We start from the raw sequence: 20,176 nt of genomic DNA, 5'->3' as shown, positions 1-20,176 counted from the left end.
TGAACAATACTGAGCTCTCCAGAAAAAAAATAAAAATAAAATAATAATAATAATAATTTTTTACCGAAAAACACACTTATTTTTTTTTATCTTGAATACACTTTCATACTAAATTCTAATATTTCAAAGAAATTCAAGATTAACACAACAATTTTCAGTTTCAAGTTTTATTTTGTCAAGTACAAAACTTTTGACCCCTAATTTAACTCCATAGATGTGATGATATGTTTGTATCCCTTCTTAACAGACTCTAAGGGTGATTATGATGACGTGACGTCCCACCATTTAATAAATTGTCTACGCTTCTTAAATCAGTTGTGACATATAAAAGGAAAGGAAAAAAAAAAAAAAAGATATCAGCTGTGTTGGAGAACGGAAACATCCAAAACCTGCAGGATTTCGGCCCTCCAGGACCGGCGTTTCACACCTATGCCCTAAAGCCAAGACAACCCAAGTAGGAAACCTCACAGACAGCACAGCTCGGTCTTTCACGGGGAGGAAGAAAAATCTTCTAAAAGACAGCTTCAGAAAGCGGCACGATCGCAAGCTCAACAATTCAGCTCGCGCGACTCCGATCTTGCCAGGTGAGCAGCTGTAAAGCACCCATGTAATGACCTGGCAAGACACCAACCCCATAAATCATGTCACCTTGCTGATTTTTTTCCTCTCTCCACGAGCAGCTTTCAGAAAAGCAGACAGTAGCATTAAGCAAGGAAGAAGAAGCCATCACAAAAAAAGAAGAAAAAAAAAAAAGCAACATCTTCAACACCTACAACTGCCCTTTTCTCTTGCCTCTGCACACCCACCTAACTCTCCCCATGTGACACTCGGTAGGTTTAAAATCTGTCAAATTGAGATAAGACGATGAGAGGGCACGAGACAAAGGCTGGGTGACCACGGGTAGCCGAGTCAGGAAAAGGGAGTGTTCGGTTTAGGTGAACGTCATGGGATTTTTTAATAGGTTTTAGGTGAACTAATGAATACACACAGACTCACGCGCACATACAAAAAAAAAATAAAAATAATAATAATAATAATAAAAAAAAGAGAGCAATGATGATGACATGTCAAATTGGTAAAATTAAAGAATGAACAATACTGAGCTCTCCAGAAAAAGAAAAAGAAAAAGAAAAAGAAAGCAAAAAAGGAAAAGGGAGGACGGGGGGTTTAAAAAAGAAAAAAGAAAAAAAAGTGCAGCGCACAGATTCATTTAGAATGTTACACAATGCTCAGCTGCTTGTTTAGAGACTCGGCCCCGGTAATCTGATAGCAGACAAAAAAAAACAAAAACAGGCGGGAGCAGGTGGAGTCAAGACCTTCGAATGATTACGCCGACTACAAAATATGAAATGATGCTTCGTTGACAGTGTATCAATAATCCTGTCGTGCCACGAGGAAAACTGATATCAAGTGTTTCATTAGACAAAAAAGACACCTGGAGAAGTGTCGATGTATGTAATCATGGAAGCGATCAAAATGGAGGGACGGCAAAGGAAGAACAATGTTCCACCCACTTCTAACGTGACTGAGATGTTTATGATAGAAACAAACCGTTTTAATCCTACTCTAAAATGTGTTTAAACCCACATGCTGGGATGAATAAAAATATAAATAAATAAATAAGGAGCCCCCACAGCAAGTGGGTGATTTACTTGGCAGGGCAACCACTCAGAACAGACAGTGACTGAAGGTCTTTTCCTGGCGCTTTTTTGGATAGCAACTTTTAGCTCAAGTCGAAACGGAAATATGAAACATGGTTCTCAGCAGAGTATAATATTCCTCTTGTTGGTTTCAATTTAATGTTTAATGTTTGTCATCAAAAAAGCACTTTTTGTTTTAACAAAAGACTTGGTGTTATTTTTCAGATATGACGAAGGCTTTACCGAAAAACAGACTCATATTTACCATCGCAACAATTCAGCCAGTGGTCAGGAGGCGGCCATTTTACCCCAAAAAGCTTTAAGTAAATATTTACTTAAAGCTTTTTGGGGGTATTTCCAATGTGGCTGAAATTGCCAAGTGAACGCTACTGCTTGGAAAATGTGGCCTTCCAAAGTGCATCATTCTACTCCCCCAGTGTTCAGTTGATCAGCCGGCGCATTAATCCTCTCGTCTCTGCACCTGGACCAGCATGGGTCGAAATAGTTTCTGATCGGTGATGTGGCTGGAACGGCGTGTGCAAATGAAACTGCTGTGCCGCTAGCTTGGTCGGGTCTGCGGAGCCTCTGACCACGCGTTGGGACGGCGACGGTTTAGAGCGGTGGTTCTTAACTCTTTCACTGCCACTGACGTTTAAAGACGTCAAGTAAAAATCTACGGCGCACTGCCAATGACGTCAAAAGACGTCATCCAAATTTTAAATTTTTTTTTTTTTTGAAACGGGTGGGGGGAAGCCTTCCGCATGTCTGGTGAAAGTTTCAATTAGGTCTCTTGTGCCTAAGGACTATTTTTGGCCCCTAGAGGGCAGCGATGACTGTCTTTTGACAAGATCGGGTGGGCGTCAGTAGAGGCGGAGCTAGAGCGTCGAGCAGGAGATCAGAATGGAAAACAAAGGAAAAATGGCGACCGGTTTGCGAGGAGCTCACGCCCGAGCCGTTTTTTTCAAAGCCCAAAATCATCGAGCAACGCTAAAAGAGCACATTGATGACGACGATGATCATCATCGATGATGATGAAGGTGAATCCGAGCTTGACGGCGAAATTGGAACCGCTGACGCGGCGGCTATGACGGCGTCATAAACGCGGAGCACAATCGAGCACGCACAGGCGGACGTTCGATCGGACGACGGAGAGTGCCCCGAGTCCAATGCATATTCATCGTTGGAATGTGTACAGTCTGCTACTTGCTATTTATTCCCCGGAAAAAAAGGAAAGTGTAACGTGTAACGTTTGCACGCGAAACGGACAAAGTGAAAGTAAACTGTTCTGCGAGTCCAGCGGCGTCTCCTTGCACGCAGGAGAGCGTCATAAAAAGAAAAACTGTATTTGAAACATCCACATAATTGTAAGTAGTACCACAGTTGCACACATTTGTAAATCGTTTGCGAAATTGTTTTGTCAAATTGTTACACTGTTGAATGGAAATAAACGTATTTCGCAATCAAAAAAACACTTTTTCATTGTTGGTGAAAGCGTTTTACAGAAGTAAAGCACTATTTAGGTGTTTGTGGCATCATTCATGGACAAAAAGAAGTGTTCAATTCACTAGAGTGCATGAAATAACATCGTTTCACAAAAAGCCCCTTTTCTCCGTTTTTTGTTTCAAAACAGAGAATTTCGGTGAAAGTAACCATTTTCTATTGTTGATTACTGAAGAACGGAATAAGGTAGAAACAAACTTTTTTTTTTTGATGAAAGATGAGAGTCCAATCTTTCGTTTGGTAGTATGTGTGTTTCCATAGTCCAAACACAACATTTTCTGTGGACCTTGAAAGATCAGTCAAAATGCTTAAATCGGCTGGCACTGGCGACAACCCGTTTCTGAAAACGTCTGGCAGTGAAAGAGTTAACCTCATCTTGAATGGGGGTCTTGCAATAAAGCTAATCCAGATGCACCTTTATAGTTATAACAGGGATGTGATTTGACCAAAGTGAAATTATCTGAAAATTTAGCCGGGGGTCTGGGGGCCGCTGGCACCCAGCTAGGTCCAGGGCAGTGCCCTGGTGGGGGGACACGGGCCTGGAGCTCATGGGTTTTCCGTGTTTTTAAGTACTTTCAATGCACTCACATGACAAAGAAATAGACAAAACAACAGCATAAATTTTCAATGTATATTGAACTATCCCATATAAAATGGCAGTTTTAGTCAACTCAAAATCAGTCACATTCAAAAACATTGGACTGCCTTTGCTTTTAAAAACTATCACTGAGAATATCATCATATCTAACTAATGTGATTACTAAGTTAACACATAAATAATGTTGAAGAGTTCAAATTTCATGAACAAATAATTGTATCATGACCAAATGAAAAGTAACTCATATTAGAGCATACCACAAATGTCTGTTACAGCAGAAGATGTTATCTGTCGGAGTCATGTGCATACACAATGAACTACTACTACTAAAAAAAATAAAAAAATTTTTTTTTTTTTGGGGGGGGGGGGGGGGAGATAAAAAAAGCGGAATTCCGCGAATTAGCGGAAAAATCACATCCCTGTTATAAGTGAATGTAGAACTATAGAAGGAGACCTTGAGGACAGTGAGAGGACATTTTTGCTGCCAAGGGCTAATGAATCGCAGAGAGTCCCCATTTGTATCTTTTTTTAAACACCGAAAGAGCAACTAAAAAGACGAACTTTGTAGAAAATAATTTCTAAAATTTTTAAATGTGTAAAAACACGTGCTACAGCTGATTTTTTTTTTTTTCGTGACTCTTTTTCCACTCAAACAGAGGATGAGGGGGGGGGTCATCAAGGTGACAGAACGGACGACAGTGGTGCATTAAGCCATCTAATAACTCCTTCAGCTATGGAGGATTCTGCTGACTCACTAAGTGCGAAAGGAAGTTGGTGGGGACTTCCTTCTGCAATCTCAAGCTTTCAGTGGGCGGACTCTTAAGTTCTCCCTCGACAAAAGTAAACAGCTTCAGAGAGTGACAATATTAGTCTATGTAGCAAATTAAAATGTGGCCTACCTGTGTGCAACTTTCACGAGCTGATTTTTATTGAACCCTTACCTGTAGTGAACATGGGTGACTGTTGCAGACCTGTATCCAAAAATCCACGTCTGGATGTCCATGGGCCGTGCTTTGGGATAACCGATGGTCACGTCTATCACCCACTGCAGGCCTTTGCGCTTTTTACCTGCAACAGAACAAACACAAACGCCATAATGATGATGATGATGATTATAAATAGCTCATTTGAAAAATCTGGACAGTATTACTAGTAAATTTGCATATCAACCGTGAATGTGGAAAAAAAAAAAAGTCGACCAATAAGTCGACTTTTAACTCTTTGACTGCCAAAAACGTTAAATAACGTTTAGTAAAATCCTATGGAGGAGTGCCAAAGACGTTAAAAGACGTTTTTTTTTCAAAACAGAGGTGAAACTAACCATTTTCAATTGTTGATTACTGAAAAACGGAATAAGGTAGAAACAAACTTTTTTTCCTGATGAAAGATGAGAGTCCAATCTTTCATTTGGTAGTATGCGTGTTTCCATAGTCCAAACACGTCATTTTCTGTGGACCTTGAAAGATCAGTCAAAAATGCTTAAATCGGCTGGCACCCACGGCATCCCTTTTCTGAAAACGTTTGGCAGTCAAAGACTTAAGACACTATTACATGTGTAATGCAGATATGACGATGTATGTGTGAACTAAAATGGTGGTTAGTGTTTCCATGCAGTTTCCTAACTGCTTATTCCTCACAAGGGTGCTGGAGCCTATCCCAGCTGGCTCCGGGGGCAGTAGGCAAGGTACACCCTGAACTGGTTGCCGGCCAATCCAGTTAGTGGTTAGTGTTTGTTTACCTTGAATGGTAATCGCTAGCGCGCTAATGCTAATTGCAATTGCTAACCATTTAGCATAGATTCATTGTGTGTTTTTTTTTTAAATAATGCTTATGTACAAAATATAATAATTACTAGTTATATCCACTCAATTCAACCTTGGTGTATTAACAAAACAAACAAATAAATAAATAATAAATGAAGTATTATTGGCTAAGACACTTTTCAATCAACATACTGTATTATAAATAATTTCGCTAATCTGCATAGCATAATTGTTCAAATGTATTAATCCAGTGTTATGATCTAGTGACTGTAAAGAAACCAAACATGTCAAAACAGGCGAGAAAAGGGGAAATAAAGAGAATACTGAAACAGATGTGTATGCAACTGACATAATGCCCTTGGATTCTGCCCGCCCCAGAGTGTAGCAACAAAAAAAAAAAAACACCCAGAAAACTATGACTTGACGTATATTTGAATTATTTGTAAAAACATCGAGCTATTAGTCAATGTGTTTTCTAAAAAGCAAGTTGCAGCATGGGTGAATCCTTTTTTTTTTTTTTTTTACTTTTGGCAGAGGTGGCAGGCAGGGTTTCCCTCTGCTGTCACAGACCTAAACAAAGCAATTCCAAACATGCCACAGAGCTGTCTTGGCAACTGACGCACAAGAATGAAACCACAGAACAGCACTTATGTGAGGTAGGTTAGCTGTTGTTGTTTTGTTTTTTTTAACCAGCTGTCATCAAATTTGAAAATTTGTCTAATTATCATTGGTGTTTAATTTAAATTTTTTTTTTTTAAATAATCGTTCTATCCCTAGTATAACGCAGCTTCGTTGTTGAAAAAATGAGATGTCAAGCAATAAGGATGTACTTGTATGGGCGGATGGTCTCATACGCTACAATATGTACAGGGCGTGATATGAAATATGAATATTTGAACAAGTTTATTTGTATAGCACCAGCCATGCGCAAGGTAAAAATCCATAGTGAGTTAGAGCCAAAGAAGTAAATGAAACTAAATAGGCCTAATTTTGAAAAATAAAAACTTCATAAAAATGACAACAAATTTGATCAAAATGCATTTACACTTTTTTTTTTATTATTATTATTTTTTAGATCAATTGAGTGAGAATTGGCTATTTTAGCGCCGTATGAACTGACGTCTAATTTAACTCATTCACTCCCGGCCATTTGCACTGAAGCAACCCCCTTCGCTCCCAACTGGTTTACTGGATTTTGACTGATTTTGCAAGGCACACAGAATATTGTGTTCTATTGCTATAAAAACATGAAACAGACCAAAAGAACAATTAGAGTCTCTTCTTTCATCAGGGAAAAAACAATAACATATATTTGTATCTGTTTCCGTTTTGCAGCAATTAGCATTAGAATATAGCCAAGTTTCATCATTATTCACAAATCCGTTTAGAACTGTGGGGAAATCGGCTTGTTTGCTACATGGCCCTGGTTGATCTCTTATAATCTACTGCCACCTGCTGGCCGTTTTTGTAATTACTACCATTGCTTCACTTGTTCTCTGCAGTTCAGAGGCTGCAGCAAAGCCTTCTGTATGCTCGAACATAAAAACCAACATAAAAACGCAAAAATACGTCTTTGGGACACAATAGAACGTATTTATATGTTTTGGGTCGCAAAGGAGTTAAAGAGAAAGTCAACCTTAAAAATTTGTTTTGACAATAATATGTTTTATGCAGCCCTACTAGTCTAAATATGGTATGCTGGTTAATAATGCGTTAGTGGAATACGTGTTAAGCGGCAAAATCCAGCCGTTATTATCCACCTCAGGAGGCGGCCATTTTGCCACTTGTTGTTGACTGACATCAATGTTGCTCAGGCCTCAGGTAAGAACCAATTACAGGGCAGCTTCAGAAAAAAAAAAAAAGGTGAGCTGTGACTGGTCGTTGCTTGAACCCTGAGCAACATTGACGTCAGCGTCAGTCAACAGCCAGTGGCAAAATGGCCGCCCCGTGAGATGGATAAAAAACAGCTGCTTTTTGCTGCATAACTCATATTCCACAAATGTGATATTAATCAGAATGTCATGTTTAGACTAGTAGTGACACATATGACACATATCCGTCAAGAAACGCTTAAAGTTGGACTTCCCCTTTAATTCGAGCATAATCGTCTCAGAATAAGCGAGGCGGCCCCAAAAAAACAAAAACAAGGCACATGTTGCTGGCTCACTACAGACAAAGTGACTTGACTTGGTATTGATGGGAAGTGCCACAGCCATCACAGCGTGCGTAATTGGATGCCAAGCGCTGAAGAGGCGGCCAGCCGTCCCGCGTGTGCAGCGGGCCAAAGGACGTGGCTCTGAGCCAAGCCGTCGCTACAGTGACAAACCGGACTTGTAATAAACGGACAAAGGTGCGTCCTTCAGCAAACACTGCCGGGGAGACGGACGCCGTGGGAGGTTCCTCGGTCGGAATGACGCCGTGAAGCATGCGTGCGATTGGTTGGATCGTATGGTTTGTCGTGAACTTCTGCTATCTTTTTTGTACAACGCGTATAGCTTTATCGGCGCTTAAGCCCAGGAGACACCGAACGGCTGTTACGCGGCGGCACGCGCAATCACATCAAATCCTGTTTTTTCTGCCAGTGGCCCATTTGTCTCCGAGTGAGTCAGCAAAATGTGGGCAACCTCTGCGGAGCATCAGGGAGGGTCAGGGTGAGACGGGGCTTATACAAACTAACACAGAGGACATAGGGACATAGTACTCTTCAGGGTATGTGTCCCCGCCCCCCCCCCACCCCCCTTTTTGCCCTACGTTTAAATGCCATTAGCTAGATTCAAGCGGAAGGACGAAGCCTCCGGCACCGACCTGCTTGCGGCATCCAGAGAAAGCAGCAATAAAAGAGAACAAGCACATGCAGCACATGCAGCCAATTAAGCTGTACATTCTCCTTTGTTTTGACACGCTGGTCCTAAAAATGGACGAACCGAGAGTGGTTCGCGTCAAGCGCTGAGGCTTGTAGGGCACACAGCTGAGGCACATGTTCAACAACGCTGGCTAAAAACAAACAAAAATCACCCTTAAATTGTTTTGGTTTTTTTGATCGGATGTGTTTGTTTCAAGAGAATTTGAAATTTGAACGTCCCCGACGTCATACAAAATGTCAAGTTCAAGCAAAATTGTTTCGTAAACATACACCTAAATTCAATGTACTTGTACAACGGTAATATTTTAAAATAGGGGTGTGAATTCCCTAGTACCTGTCGATTCGAATCACGATTCATAGGTCACGATTCGATTAATCCCGATACGAATCTATAAATTGATGATTGCGATTTATTTTTTTTTTACTCAAATTTAGAAAATACTAATCAGTAAACTTGTACATGTACACTGTAAGATTTGTATGAACATTTATTTATTTATCTGAAAATTCAGGTTGCAGTCTGTTTCATGTTTAAACAGCACTGAAATCAAATAGTAAGGCTTAATGTTCCATTAATATAACATTCTTCCATCGCTTAATGTGTGAATCCTAACCCTAAGTAAGACGTTTTGTTGAATATTCCTATAAAAAAATTGATGTTTAAAAAGCGATTCGGCCGCATATCGAAGCGATTCGAGAATTGCGCGCTGCAATATCGCGATATATTGCCGAATCGAAGAATTGGAAGTCAAACGTGGATACGTGAAAGTCTAAAATTTCAGTTAACATTTTTGCAAATCGGAAAAGTGGTTCAATAAACATTATTTATGACATTGTTGGAATTTGTATTTTTAAAAATGTTAATGTCAATATTTTTTCCCCTTTTACCGAAAATGAATATTGGCTCCACAAATATCGAGTATTATTTGCCTCCTTAACTTCTAATAATCGGTATTGACCCTGAAAATATTATCTCTAAATAATAAGAGCAGCATCTTTTTTTTTTGTTTTGTGTGTGCTCTCTAGCCTCTCCCTTCAATTTTCTTCACAGCCTCGCCCGGCATTTTTTTTGTCTTATTAGTGCCATCTGTCAATCAGTGCAATGTCATGAACCTATTTGAGGAGAACTAATTGCTTCCCACACATGCTAGAGGATACGTTACAGCGCTTCATCAAAACTAGCAATTACTGTATATAAATGAATGTGCTTTTGTTGATTGCCATTAATGTTAAAAAAATAAATAAATTGACAATTACCTTTCAAATGTGGTCAAATCTTCTCTCTTATGGGTTATTTTTTTTTGGTCTAACCACAGTGGCTTTAATACTTGGTTCTAACTGAAACCAGGGTGGTGTTAGCGTTAGCGTTAGCGTTAGCATTAGCATGTACAGCACATGTACGTGTTAAGTTACCTGTCTGGTTGGTCGTCCCGCTCTCGTTACCCACGCTGCCGTTCTCATGCTGGGTCGATAGCGTTTTCAGGATGACCTGGGTGGCGCCGAGGCGAGGCAGCGTGACGTGGGTCAGGTGCGGTAGCGAATGCTTTTTGGCAAACATCTGGCTGGTTTCCCTCCGCTTGCGCAGGAAGCCGCCCTCGGGGAACAGCACTATCCACTTCCTGTCGCGGTTATGGTAATATTTGTCTAAGTGATCCTTCAAGTAGATCAGCTGCTTGTCTCGGTAGGCTTTACCCTAAAAAGGGAATAACCAAGAATATTTTAAAATTTGGATAAAAAAAAAAAAACAATACAATATGTTTTATAAAACAGATGACAGATAATACAAAGAAGCAAACACTAACAAGTTAGCAGCACTACTGTAGAGCACTCTGGTCAGCCATAATGTCACGCCATGGATGTGAAAAAAATGACATTAGGGACATTAGCGGTGACAGGAAGAAGATTAGGGGATTGATCTCCAGTAAAGTTCAGTTGGTCAAAAGCCAATTTAAATGCATCAGCGGAGGTTATAAACTCGCTCGGCACACCAATCATGAAGGAGATCATTGCGTCGTATATGTGTCAAGGTTGGGGCGACTACAAAGTCCACCCACACTGGAGGATTAGATTACCGGTACACATGGACAAAAATGTTCATCTCAAGACAGGTAATTTTATATTCTTTTTTTTTCTTCTGGAGAGTTCAGTATTGTTCATTCGGTAATTTTGCCGATTTGACATGTCATCATCATTGCTCTCTCTCTCTTTTATTTTTTAATTAATTAATTTATTTATTTTTATTTTGTATGTGTATGTGCATGTGCGTGTATTCACTAGTTCACCTAAAACCTATTAAAAAAATCCCATTCCGTTCACCTAAACCGAACACTTCAGAACCCAGCCAGAGCCGTGAGGCCGTCAGGAGACCCGAGGAAGGACCAAAGGAAAGAAATATTATATTCTGATAACGATATATTTCCCGATTATAATTTTTTTGGGGCCAATCACAATAACCGACAGCATAAACCCTCAATGTTCTCTTTTCTTTTTCTTTTTTTAAATATTGAACAATGCCTGTGAAACAATACAAACAGATTGTTTAAACTGCTTCTAAAGTAATTCTCTCTAATAAAAATGAAAAGCCTTGGTCGTCTCTCTCTGCGGAGGGAGATGGGATCGGTGGACAAGATCGGTTTGATTTTCAGGGACCAGCCGATCACCCAAAGGTAAGGAAATCGGCGCCGATCGATCTAGTATTTTTTCTAAAATGTACTTAAAATTAATGCGATTACAGTATTTTGGCATCATTCACCCAATCTTCCTCATTCATCCATATGTTTTATTTATTTATATAATTAATCGCAGTTACACTTGCTGTAAATTAGGCTTTACACAATCAGGATTTATTAAAAAAAAGAAGAAAAAAAAGAAAAAATAAGTGGATCAGTATATCTCTTTAAACAGCTTTTATATTTACTCGTATAATTGACGCTAATCGAAATGCATGGAGAGAAAAAAGTTAAAATTAACCCCAAAAAATGCTGATAACTATTAAATACAAAAAAATCTTCATAAATGATGATAACTATTAAATACAATTAATAATGTAATGCTTTCCTTCATGGAACCGATCAATGACCTCATTGATCGCCGGCTTGGCACAAAATGCAAAAATATCGTCCGATCCCGATCGGTCTACTATACACTGTATTAAATGAATCCCAAAAATGTGTTTGCAAAAATAAAGGCTGCTATTTACAGAAAGACGGTAATTGATATTAAGACGCTTTTACTGACTGGGATATTACGTTAAAGCCCATGTATGTACAGTATGCGATATTCATGAACACCACGCTAATGCGTTTAAAATAGGATCCTGCTGCACGTGTGAATGTGCAGCCGCAAGGTGGTGAGATATGCCGGCGAGGCCCCACGAGCAGCAGATGCTTGCCTGGTTGTTGCCGTGTGAGGTATTTTTGGGGAAGGATGTCAACAATGCACGCTAGAACCCCAGAAGGGATCACAGAAATGACCGAGCCTAGTCAGGCTTGAATGCTGACTGTACCGAAAATGAATCTTTAAAAAACACTCATCATAATCCAGGAATTCCTAGAAGATAGCGTCCACGATATGTTCCCAGCGTGTGCCGGCAGGTCAAAGCAGCCCCGCTATGTTCCCGCAACAAAAAGGTTAGTCTGACCCACCGGACTTCACACACTACTGTCCACAGCGGCCGACCTTCACAGAGGACGCCGCGACCTTCAGAAGCCGAAGCCCGCGTAAGCGTTCCAGCTGGGACAAGCAGATGGGTACTAGTGACTGTACTTTTGTGGAATGTGATAAAAAAACACTAACTCAGCAGCCGGGAGGTTAAAAGGAGTTTGGTAATAGCCCTTATGGACAGTCGGTTTTTAATCCTGATGCCTTCAGGGACAATCAGCATGTGGGCAGGTGAGAAAAGGTCTTACCGGTAATTTGAGAAGAATTCATCCAATCCGTAAAAAAAGAAGAAAAAAAAGCCTAGAATAGTGTGGTAATACTTTTATAGTGCGATAAACAAAAAGGAGTGATGAATAATAATGAGCTCTTACCTGTCTAATGAAGAAGTCGCCGTGTATGAGGGACACTAGGCCAAAATTTGTGTATTTGAACACATGGTCCATCAACCACATCATTTTTCGCACCACCTGAAAAAAAAAATAAAAATACAACTCTTGATCTCTCCTTTTCAAAGAGTAATTTACTGTTATTGTACTTCATTAATCCCACAATACTTGTAAAAGTGTATATGTAAATATTAGGGGTGTGCCCAAAAAAATTGATCGCAATTCTCATTTAGTACGATTCAGTCGATTTTAAATGTCCCAAAATCGATTTTATTTAAATGATTTTATACTGTCTTGCCTTTGTCTGTGTGTGTGCCTTTATTTGGAGCGCTGTTCATGTTGTACCCAGTTTGGCCACTGAGGGGCAGAGTGTTTCCACGCGGTCTAATACACTGTTAAGTTGCAGCCACATTAGAGAGTGGTAGGAAAAAGTCACGATCAAGTTATCCCAATAAAAGTTGTTTTTTTTCAGCGTGGAGCCGTTCTTTTGAGTGATAAAAGTGCCGCGAGTAGCGCGCTAATTAGCATTAGCGAGTCAGATTGGAGTAGATCATTACGATTCCTTGCACATCTATGGATTGAAATCAGTCATCAAAAATCGCCCCTAATCGAAAATCGATGCTGAGTCGAACCGCAGGGCCCAAAAATCGGAATTGAATCGGAATCGAATCGTGAGACACTCAAAGATTCCCACCCCTAGTAAATATATTCGGCGCGTCCTACTTTCGCAAAAGTCCATTATCAGTTGCAATAACGTACTAATATCATGCGTGCATGATTGTGACTGTACTTCTCAGGTGCTATCTTCTTCTTTATCATTTCTTGTGCAATTGATATCGAAACTCCTGCTAACTCTGCAACGTATATCTTTGTTCCACTTCACCCTTTGCACTTACCTTACTTATCTTTTGATGTTAAGTTGTGTAAATAACTGTGTTCCCATAATTGCCCCACATGAATTACTTTTTCCCCCCCACTGCATTTCCTCCGAAAGTTGGCCCTGCTTTAACTCATTCACTGCCATTGACGGCTATCGACGTCAAAGATGGATTTCGGCTGCAACTAAATTAACATGTGGTACAAAAAAAAGCTCGATATGAGGAAATAAAGCATATCTGTAATATGGCTTAATAGAGTATGAATGAATAAACTTGATTTCTGTGTAAATTTCCCTACATTTAAAGCAACACTTAATTCCGTTGTCAGAATGATTTCAAGTATTCTGATGCCGCTTTTATTCGACCCCAACATTGCAATAAACAGGTGACATTCTGCCTTCTTACCATGCCCTTGTCTTGCAGGCACATCATGAGGGTGCATACATCCCCCGTGGATTGATGGTTGACGATGACCATGGCTTCGTCTTCCGAAATGGGCCGCACGTCATCGCCCCACTCCGTTACTGCCGAGCAAAACGAGATACAAAAGCGGTTCAAGCTTGCATCCTTTTATATCAAATACGGCAGGAGAACTGAAAACTCTCCGTAATTATAAATATCCAACAGCCTGATGATAGTCAATACAATAGGACAATACTAGAATCATATTCTTCAATTGATTTAGATTATTATATGCAAAGTTTGTAAGATGTGTACAATTCTAAAAAAATTAAAATAAAAAAATTTTAAAAAACGGCCTCACGACTCTGGCTGGAAGTGTTCGGTATAGGTGAACGGTATGATTTTTTTTTAATAGGTTTTAGGTGAACTAATGAATACAAACACTCGCACGCACGCACATACACACCCTCATAAAAAAAAAAATTAAAAGAAGAAAAAAAAAAGAGAGCAATGATGATGACATGTCAAATCGGTAAAATTACCGAATGAACAATACTGAGCTCTCCAGAAAAAAAGAAAGAAAAAAAAAACAGGCACGATCAGGCAAAACATATTTATTCCCCACAAATTGTCCAAATCTCACAAATTCTGCTGGTTATATAAATTTACGAGCACAACTGTATATAGGAGCTTATTCAATTTACAAATGTGTCATTGAATTATTAAGACTTTTACCACACAGAACCAACGCACCCTTTTCTCGTCAAAGTGACAAAAATAATATGGAGAAAACTAGCCTGCACACTTAACTACCAAGAGAATAACACCCAACCGTTATTAACTCGGACAAATAAAATAATTGTATTTTTGTCCCAATTATTAATAATCTTTTTTTTTTTAAAGAAAAGATTATTAAAAATTTGTGGCGTCAGGCGATTACCATTTTTAATTATAATTAATCGCATGACTTCACTAGTTAACTCAAGATTAATCACAAATTTTATATCTGTTCTAATACAATAAAAAAAAAATATATATATATATATAGGTTTTCATACTCTTGTTAACAAAAGTGGGAAAATGTTAAACTAATAGAAATAGTTAAAAATGAATTTTTGACGTCTATAGCCGTCAATGGCAGTGAATGGGTTAAGTTGTGACAAACCATTTGCATCACTGATGTGGAAACAGACCACTACGTGGAGACTTTTACCACACAGAACCAACGCACCCTTTTTTCTCGTCAAAGTGACAAAAATAATATGGAGAAAACTAGCCTGCACACTTAACGACCAAGAGAATAACACCCAACCGTTATTAACTCGGACCCGTGTTCCCTTGCGACAAGCAAAAAAGCGCTTTCAACATGACAATACCCGGCATGAATTAGGAGTAAATCCGAAGTGGCCTCTTTGGTCTTCTTTTCCTGATTTACATTGTCGAGCACCTATTCAGGGCATGCGGACTGTTTTACAAGCCAATTGCCAGCGTGTGATTGTTGACAGCGCACACACGGGGAGCTTCAACAAAAAGGGGGGGGGGGGGGGGGGGGGGACGCGGCTCGTGTGTGACGAGGGTCGGAAACAATGGCTCTCCCGGAGAACACGTGGAAGCGTTTGCAATTTAAAGTACACGTCGGCATATTTAGCGAGAACCGTGGAGATGGGTTCAAAAGCTCGAGGGTGAAAGGATTCAACTGAGCTGCAGTTGTGTGTGGTGGTGGTGGTGGTGGTGGGTGGGGGGGTGGGGGGGAATCCCCGCGTTCACGGGTGGGTCAGCTCAAGATGTGTGATGCAAATGTTGCAGCAGTCGAACCGTTTCCTCTGCGAAAGAGGAAGTTGGAATTTGGATTATGAGGAAGAGGGGGGAAGAAAAAACGCCTGTTTCAAACTTCACATTTGATGAAATCAGAACATAATGTGCTTCACGCGGCGGTGACAAAATAGAAAAGACATATCTGGAGCAAGGTTGTCAGCAGAAAGATGACCCAAATTTGAGCTTCGTGTCATGGACGGGAAGAAATTGGTAGTGCTGGGTATCGATTCGATTTGTTTGTTCACCTTAAATGGTAATCGCTAGCGCGCTAATGCTAATTGCAATGGCTAACTGTTTAGCATAGATTCATTGTGTTGGTTTTGTTAATAATGCTTATGTACAAAAGCAAGGTTAGCAATTGCAATTAGCATTAGCGCGCTCGCGATTACCATTTAAGGTAAACAAACACTTTTACCAATTCAATTCAATTCACTTCAATCCGATATTGATCAGTTATGGCGCATCCATTTTCTTAAATGATAAAAACTCCAAGAATATTACATTCCAAAGTCAATTTTGCGCTGGCAGTAACTGGTCAAATGATTGAGTTTATTAATCAAAGTGACACGTTTTATTATCACTTAAGCGTTACACAAACATTGGCATCAGCAAGGATAATCTAATTCAATAATTGTAAATATAAATTAAAAAGATTTTGAATTGTCTTTAAGTGCAATAAGTCAGGTCTTTAATAAATGTAAGAAATTATTTTTTTTTAATTCATGTGAACGGTAAATTTCAAGAAAACAGTAAGATACACACACACAAAAATCGGCTTTTAAAATTATATTTTCTTAAGAATTTATGGGAAAAAGAAGGGATATATTAAATAATCGTTTGATGTTTTTTTGAATCGATATTGGGCTCGAAAAGGAAAGTTGATTTGATATTGATTATTAAAAATTTTTTTAAACCCAGCCCTAGAAATTTGGACAAATTTGAGTAATCATTTACTTTTTTTTTTCCTGGAGAGCTCGGTATTGTTCATTCGGTAATTTTACCGATTTGACATGTGAGTAATCATTTACGATGTGCTTTACTATCAAATAGTGCCCCGACATGGGTGTTGGTCAGGCTAAGGACGGAGACACAACTAATCAAAATATAATTTTTAATAAAATACTGTAAAATCCCGTGAATAACAAACACCCGTGTATAAAACGTCCCCTCGCAAAAAAACACCATTAAAAAAGCTGTATTTTCTCTGTACTTTCTCCTGCGAAAGCGGCTTGAGGAAAATATGACACATCTGTGACGCTCGGCGTGCGTTTGCCCCGAAGGCGATATCGTTTCATAAGGAGCGTGCTCTCCTGGTCGCCCGGAGACGAGCATTAATGATATCACAGCGATGGGTCATCTGTCAGATAGAATACATTAGGGAAATTGGTCTTTGAGAGACGACACGGTTAGCGTAGCGGGGTGACAACCGTGCCACAGGCGCAGGGTTTTAATCCAATGGCGGTGGTCAGTTCGACACACTCCGGCTCGCACTCCCTCCCTCTCTGGAGGGAGATGACAATTTGGCCGCTGACCCTTTTAATTAATCTCTTGTCACCCCCAGTGAATGAAGGCCAAATTGTACAGGATATTTAAATCTGGAGCAGAGCTAGACAAAAATCCTTATCCGTAAATACCGGTGTGACTGCTGTGACGTGGATATTATTAACTCATCCACTGCCATTGACGGCTATAGACGTCAAAAATTAATTTGAACTATTTCTATTAGTTTAACATTTTTTTCCATTTTTGTTAACAAGAGTATGAAAGCCTAAATTATTTTTTTGTACATTTAGAACAGATATAAAATTTGTGATTAACTAGTGAAGTCATGCGATTAATTACGATTACAAATTTTAATCACCTGATGTCCCTAATTTTTAATAATCTTTTCTTTTAATTTTTAATCTTTTTTTTTTAAGGAAAGATTTTTAAAAATTAGGGCCGTCAGGCGATTACAATTTTTAATCGTAATTAATTGCATGACTTCACTAGTTAACTCACGATTAATCACACATTCAAGTCAAGTAATCTTTTCTTTTAATATTTTTTCTTTTAATTTTTAATAATCTTTTTTTTTTTCATTTAAGAAAAGATTATTAAAAATTAGGGGCGTCAGGCGATTACATTTTTTTAATCGTAATTAATCGCATGACTTCACTAGTTAACTCACGATTAATCACACATTCAAGTCAAGTAATCTTTTATTTTATTTTTTTTTCTTTTAATTTTTAATAATCTTTTTTTTTTTCATTTAAGAAAAGATTATCAAAAATTAGGGTGTCAGGCGATTAATTTTTTTTAATCGTAATTAATCGCATGACTTCACTAGTTAACTCACGATTAATCACACATTTTATATCTGTTCTAATACAATTACAAAAAATCTAGGTTCTCATAATCTTGTTAACAAAAGTGGGGGAAAAAAAATTAAAATTTATTTTAGACGTCTATAGCCGTCAATGGCAGTGAATGAGATAAGAGGCAATAAATAAAAATGTTCATTATTCCAATGACGCTTGAGATATTCTACGAAAGACTGAGACAAATTGGGTGAGACTTTTTGTGTGTGTGCTCTGATTAAAGCAGCGCTGCGGTCATATTACTCTGAAATGTCACCCCCCACCTAATTAACACATTTTTATTCCGCTACAGAAAACAAGCGACTTCAGACACACCTCGCCTTTGGATTGTTTTCATTTGCAGGTCACAGTGTACACTTTGACCAAAGTCTAATAGTGATTTGCCAAAAATAACCTTTCCCTTTATACAGGCACTAAAAAGGTTCTCAGTGTTCATCTTTTTTATCCGATGTAGTTCTTTTGACACAATCACCCCAAAAAAAACCTCTTCATTGTGATGACGATGTTGGAAAAAAAAAATCTTTGGCGAACTTGGTGTCAAAATTAAGCTTGGCAGCTTTGAAAAAGTCCTCATTGTGACTTAATTTCACCCGTACGTATTATAATTTGGCTCCAATATTCCCCCCCCGACAAAAGCCACATCTGCCTCAAACTGTGGCCGACAAAATGATAATACAGGCAACTGGAAGATATAAGATTACCCGCGGTTGATGATTGAATACCATATTAACAACCAGGTGCGGCAAACACTGCATAGTGAGGACCGTGTCAATCAAGTACGGTCTGTCCATGCCCACACAGTCCAGAAAAGAGGTCTGTGCCAAGTAACTGGCAACACGTGTGTGCGTGGGCGCCGCATGACTGCGCACAGGCATTAACAAATGACGAGCGGTGGAGATCATCCACGTTTATTTTTCACACGCAATTTTTTTTTTTGGGGCCGGGCCAAGTGCCAGATCCCTGTTGATGAGCCCGTCCGTTTATGGCCAGCATTTTATGGAAGGCTATAATGTGTCAAAAATATCTTTTGAATCCAAACCTCCTGTACTTGTCCAGTTGAGCGATCATTGGCTGACAGCTCGTCAGAAACTAGAGAAGATCGACAATGTCAAGTCTGTGATGTAATTTACTCCAGTGGTTTATTTTTCAATACAAATGAACGATTGTATTTTTTGTTCATCTATCCACGCCTTCCACATGGTGACAGGCAGAACAATTAATGCTCTTGCAGGAATGAGAGATGTCCCATCTAACCTCCGTGGCTACCTATTGCCATTCATACAAGAGAATGATAGCTTTGTGTACAACTAAGCGGGCCCAAACGTCACACACTGAGTAAGTGTGTTTGTGATTAAATTGAGACAAGCCCCTCGTTAATTCACAAGGTATACTTTTTGTTTGCTGGGGTGCCATAAGATTTTTCTAATTTGTGCAATATGTACCTTGACTCAATTTAAGTTGGGTAACACTGTTTGACGTTGTCTATTCTGTGACTGTCATTAACTCATTCACTGCCATTGACGGCTATAGACGTCATAAATTGATTTGAACTATTTCTATTAGTTTAACATTTTTTCCCACTTTTGTTAACAAGAGTTTGAAAACCTAGATTTTCTTTTATATAAAATATTATATATTTATATAAAATTTGTGATTAATGATGAGTTAACTAGTGAAGTCATGCGATTAATTACGATTAAAAATTTTAATCACCTGACAGCCCTAATTTTTATTTTATTTTTTTTTATAAATAAATAAAATAATTGTATTTTTTTCCCAATTATTAATAATCTTTTTTTTTTTAAAGAAAAGATTATTAAAAATTTGTGGCGTCAGGCGATTACCATTTTTAATTATAATTAATCGCATGACTTCACTAGTTAACTCAAGATTAATCACAAATTTTATATCTGTTCTAATACAATAAAAAAAAAAAAATATATATATATATATATATATATATATATATATATATATAGGTTTTCATACTCTTGTTAACAAAAGTGGGAAAATGTTAAACTAATAGAAATAGTTAAAAATGAATTTTTGACGTCTATAGCCGTCAATGGCAGTGAATGGGTTAAGTTGTGACACAAACCATTTGCATCACTGATGTGGAAACAGACCACTACGTGCAAACATAGCATCAACATGTCATGAATTTGCATGCGTCAACCATCTTATGAATGACAAGCGACGCAAGCGAAAGAAATCGCCCATTTTGAACTTAATAACTTACTGCTGCAAAACTAAATATTTTATTTTCATTTTAAAATTAGAGATAGACCGATATGGTTTTTTGAGGGCCAAT

At 38.7% G+C, this 20,176-nt stretch overlaps 1 protein-coding gene across 3 annotated transcripts in view; it reads right to left on the bottom strand.

The window, feature by feature from the left end:
- lpgat1 (lysophosphatidylglycerol acyltransferase 1) overlaps positions 1-20,176 on the bottom strand; it is a 34,307-nt gene that overhangs the window by 8,813 nt on the left and 5,318 nt on the right. For all 3 annotated transcript variants that reach the window (XR_013289522.1, XR_013289521.1, XM_077553339.1), the window contains exons 3-6: positions 13,694-13,812; positions 12,396-12,491; positions 9,778-10,057; positions 4,680-4,806 (exon numbers count right to left, since the gene is read on the bottom strand). Coding sequence is in view for 1 of the 3 variants with exons in the window: in XM_077553339.1 (XP_077409465.1) it covers positions 4,680-4,806; positions 9,778-10,057; positions 12,396-12,491; positions 13,694-13,812 (622 nt within the window). In the remaining 2 variants the exon portion in view is untranslated. The remainder of the gene's footprint in view (positions 1-4,679; positions 4,807-9,777; positions 10,058-12,395; positions 12,492-13,693; positions 13,813-20,176) is intronic.

This window comes from Vanacampus margaritifer, chromosome 19 (assembly GCF_051991255.1).
Source record: "Vanacampus margaritifer isolate UIUO_Vmar chromosome 19, RoL_Vmar_1.0, whole genome shotgun sequence".
Classification (NCBI taxonomy): domain Eukaryota; kingdom Metazoa; phylum Chordata; class Actinopteri; order Syngnathiformes; family Syngnathidae; genus Vanacampus; species Vanacampus margaritifer.
This window is presented reverse-complemented; position numbering and strand designations above follow the sequence as displayed.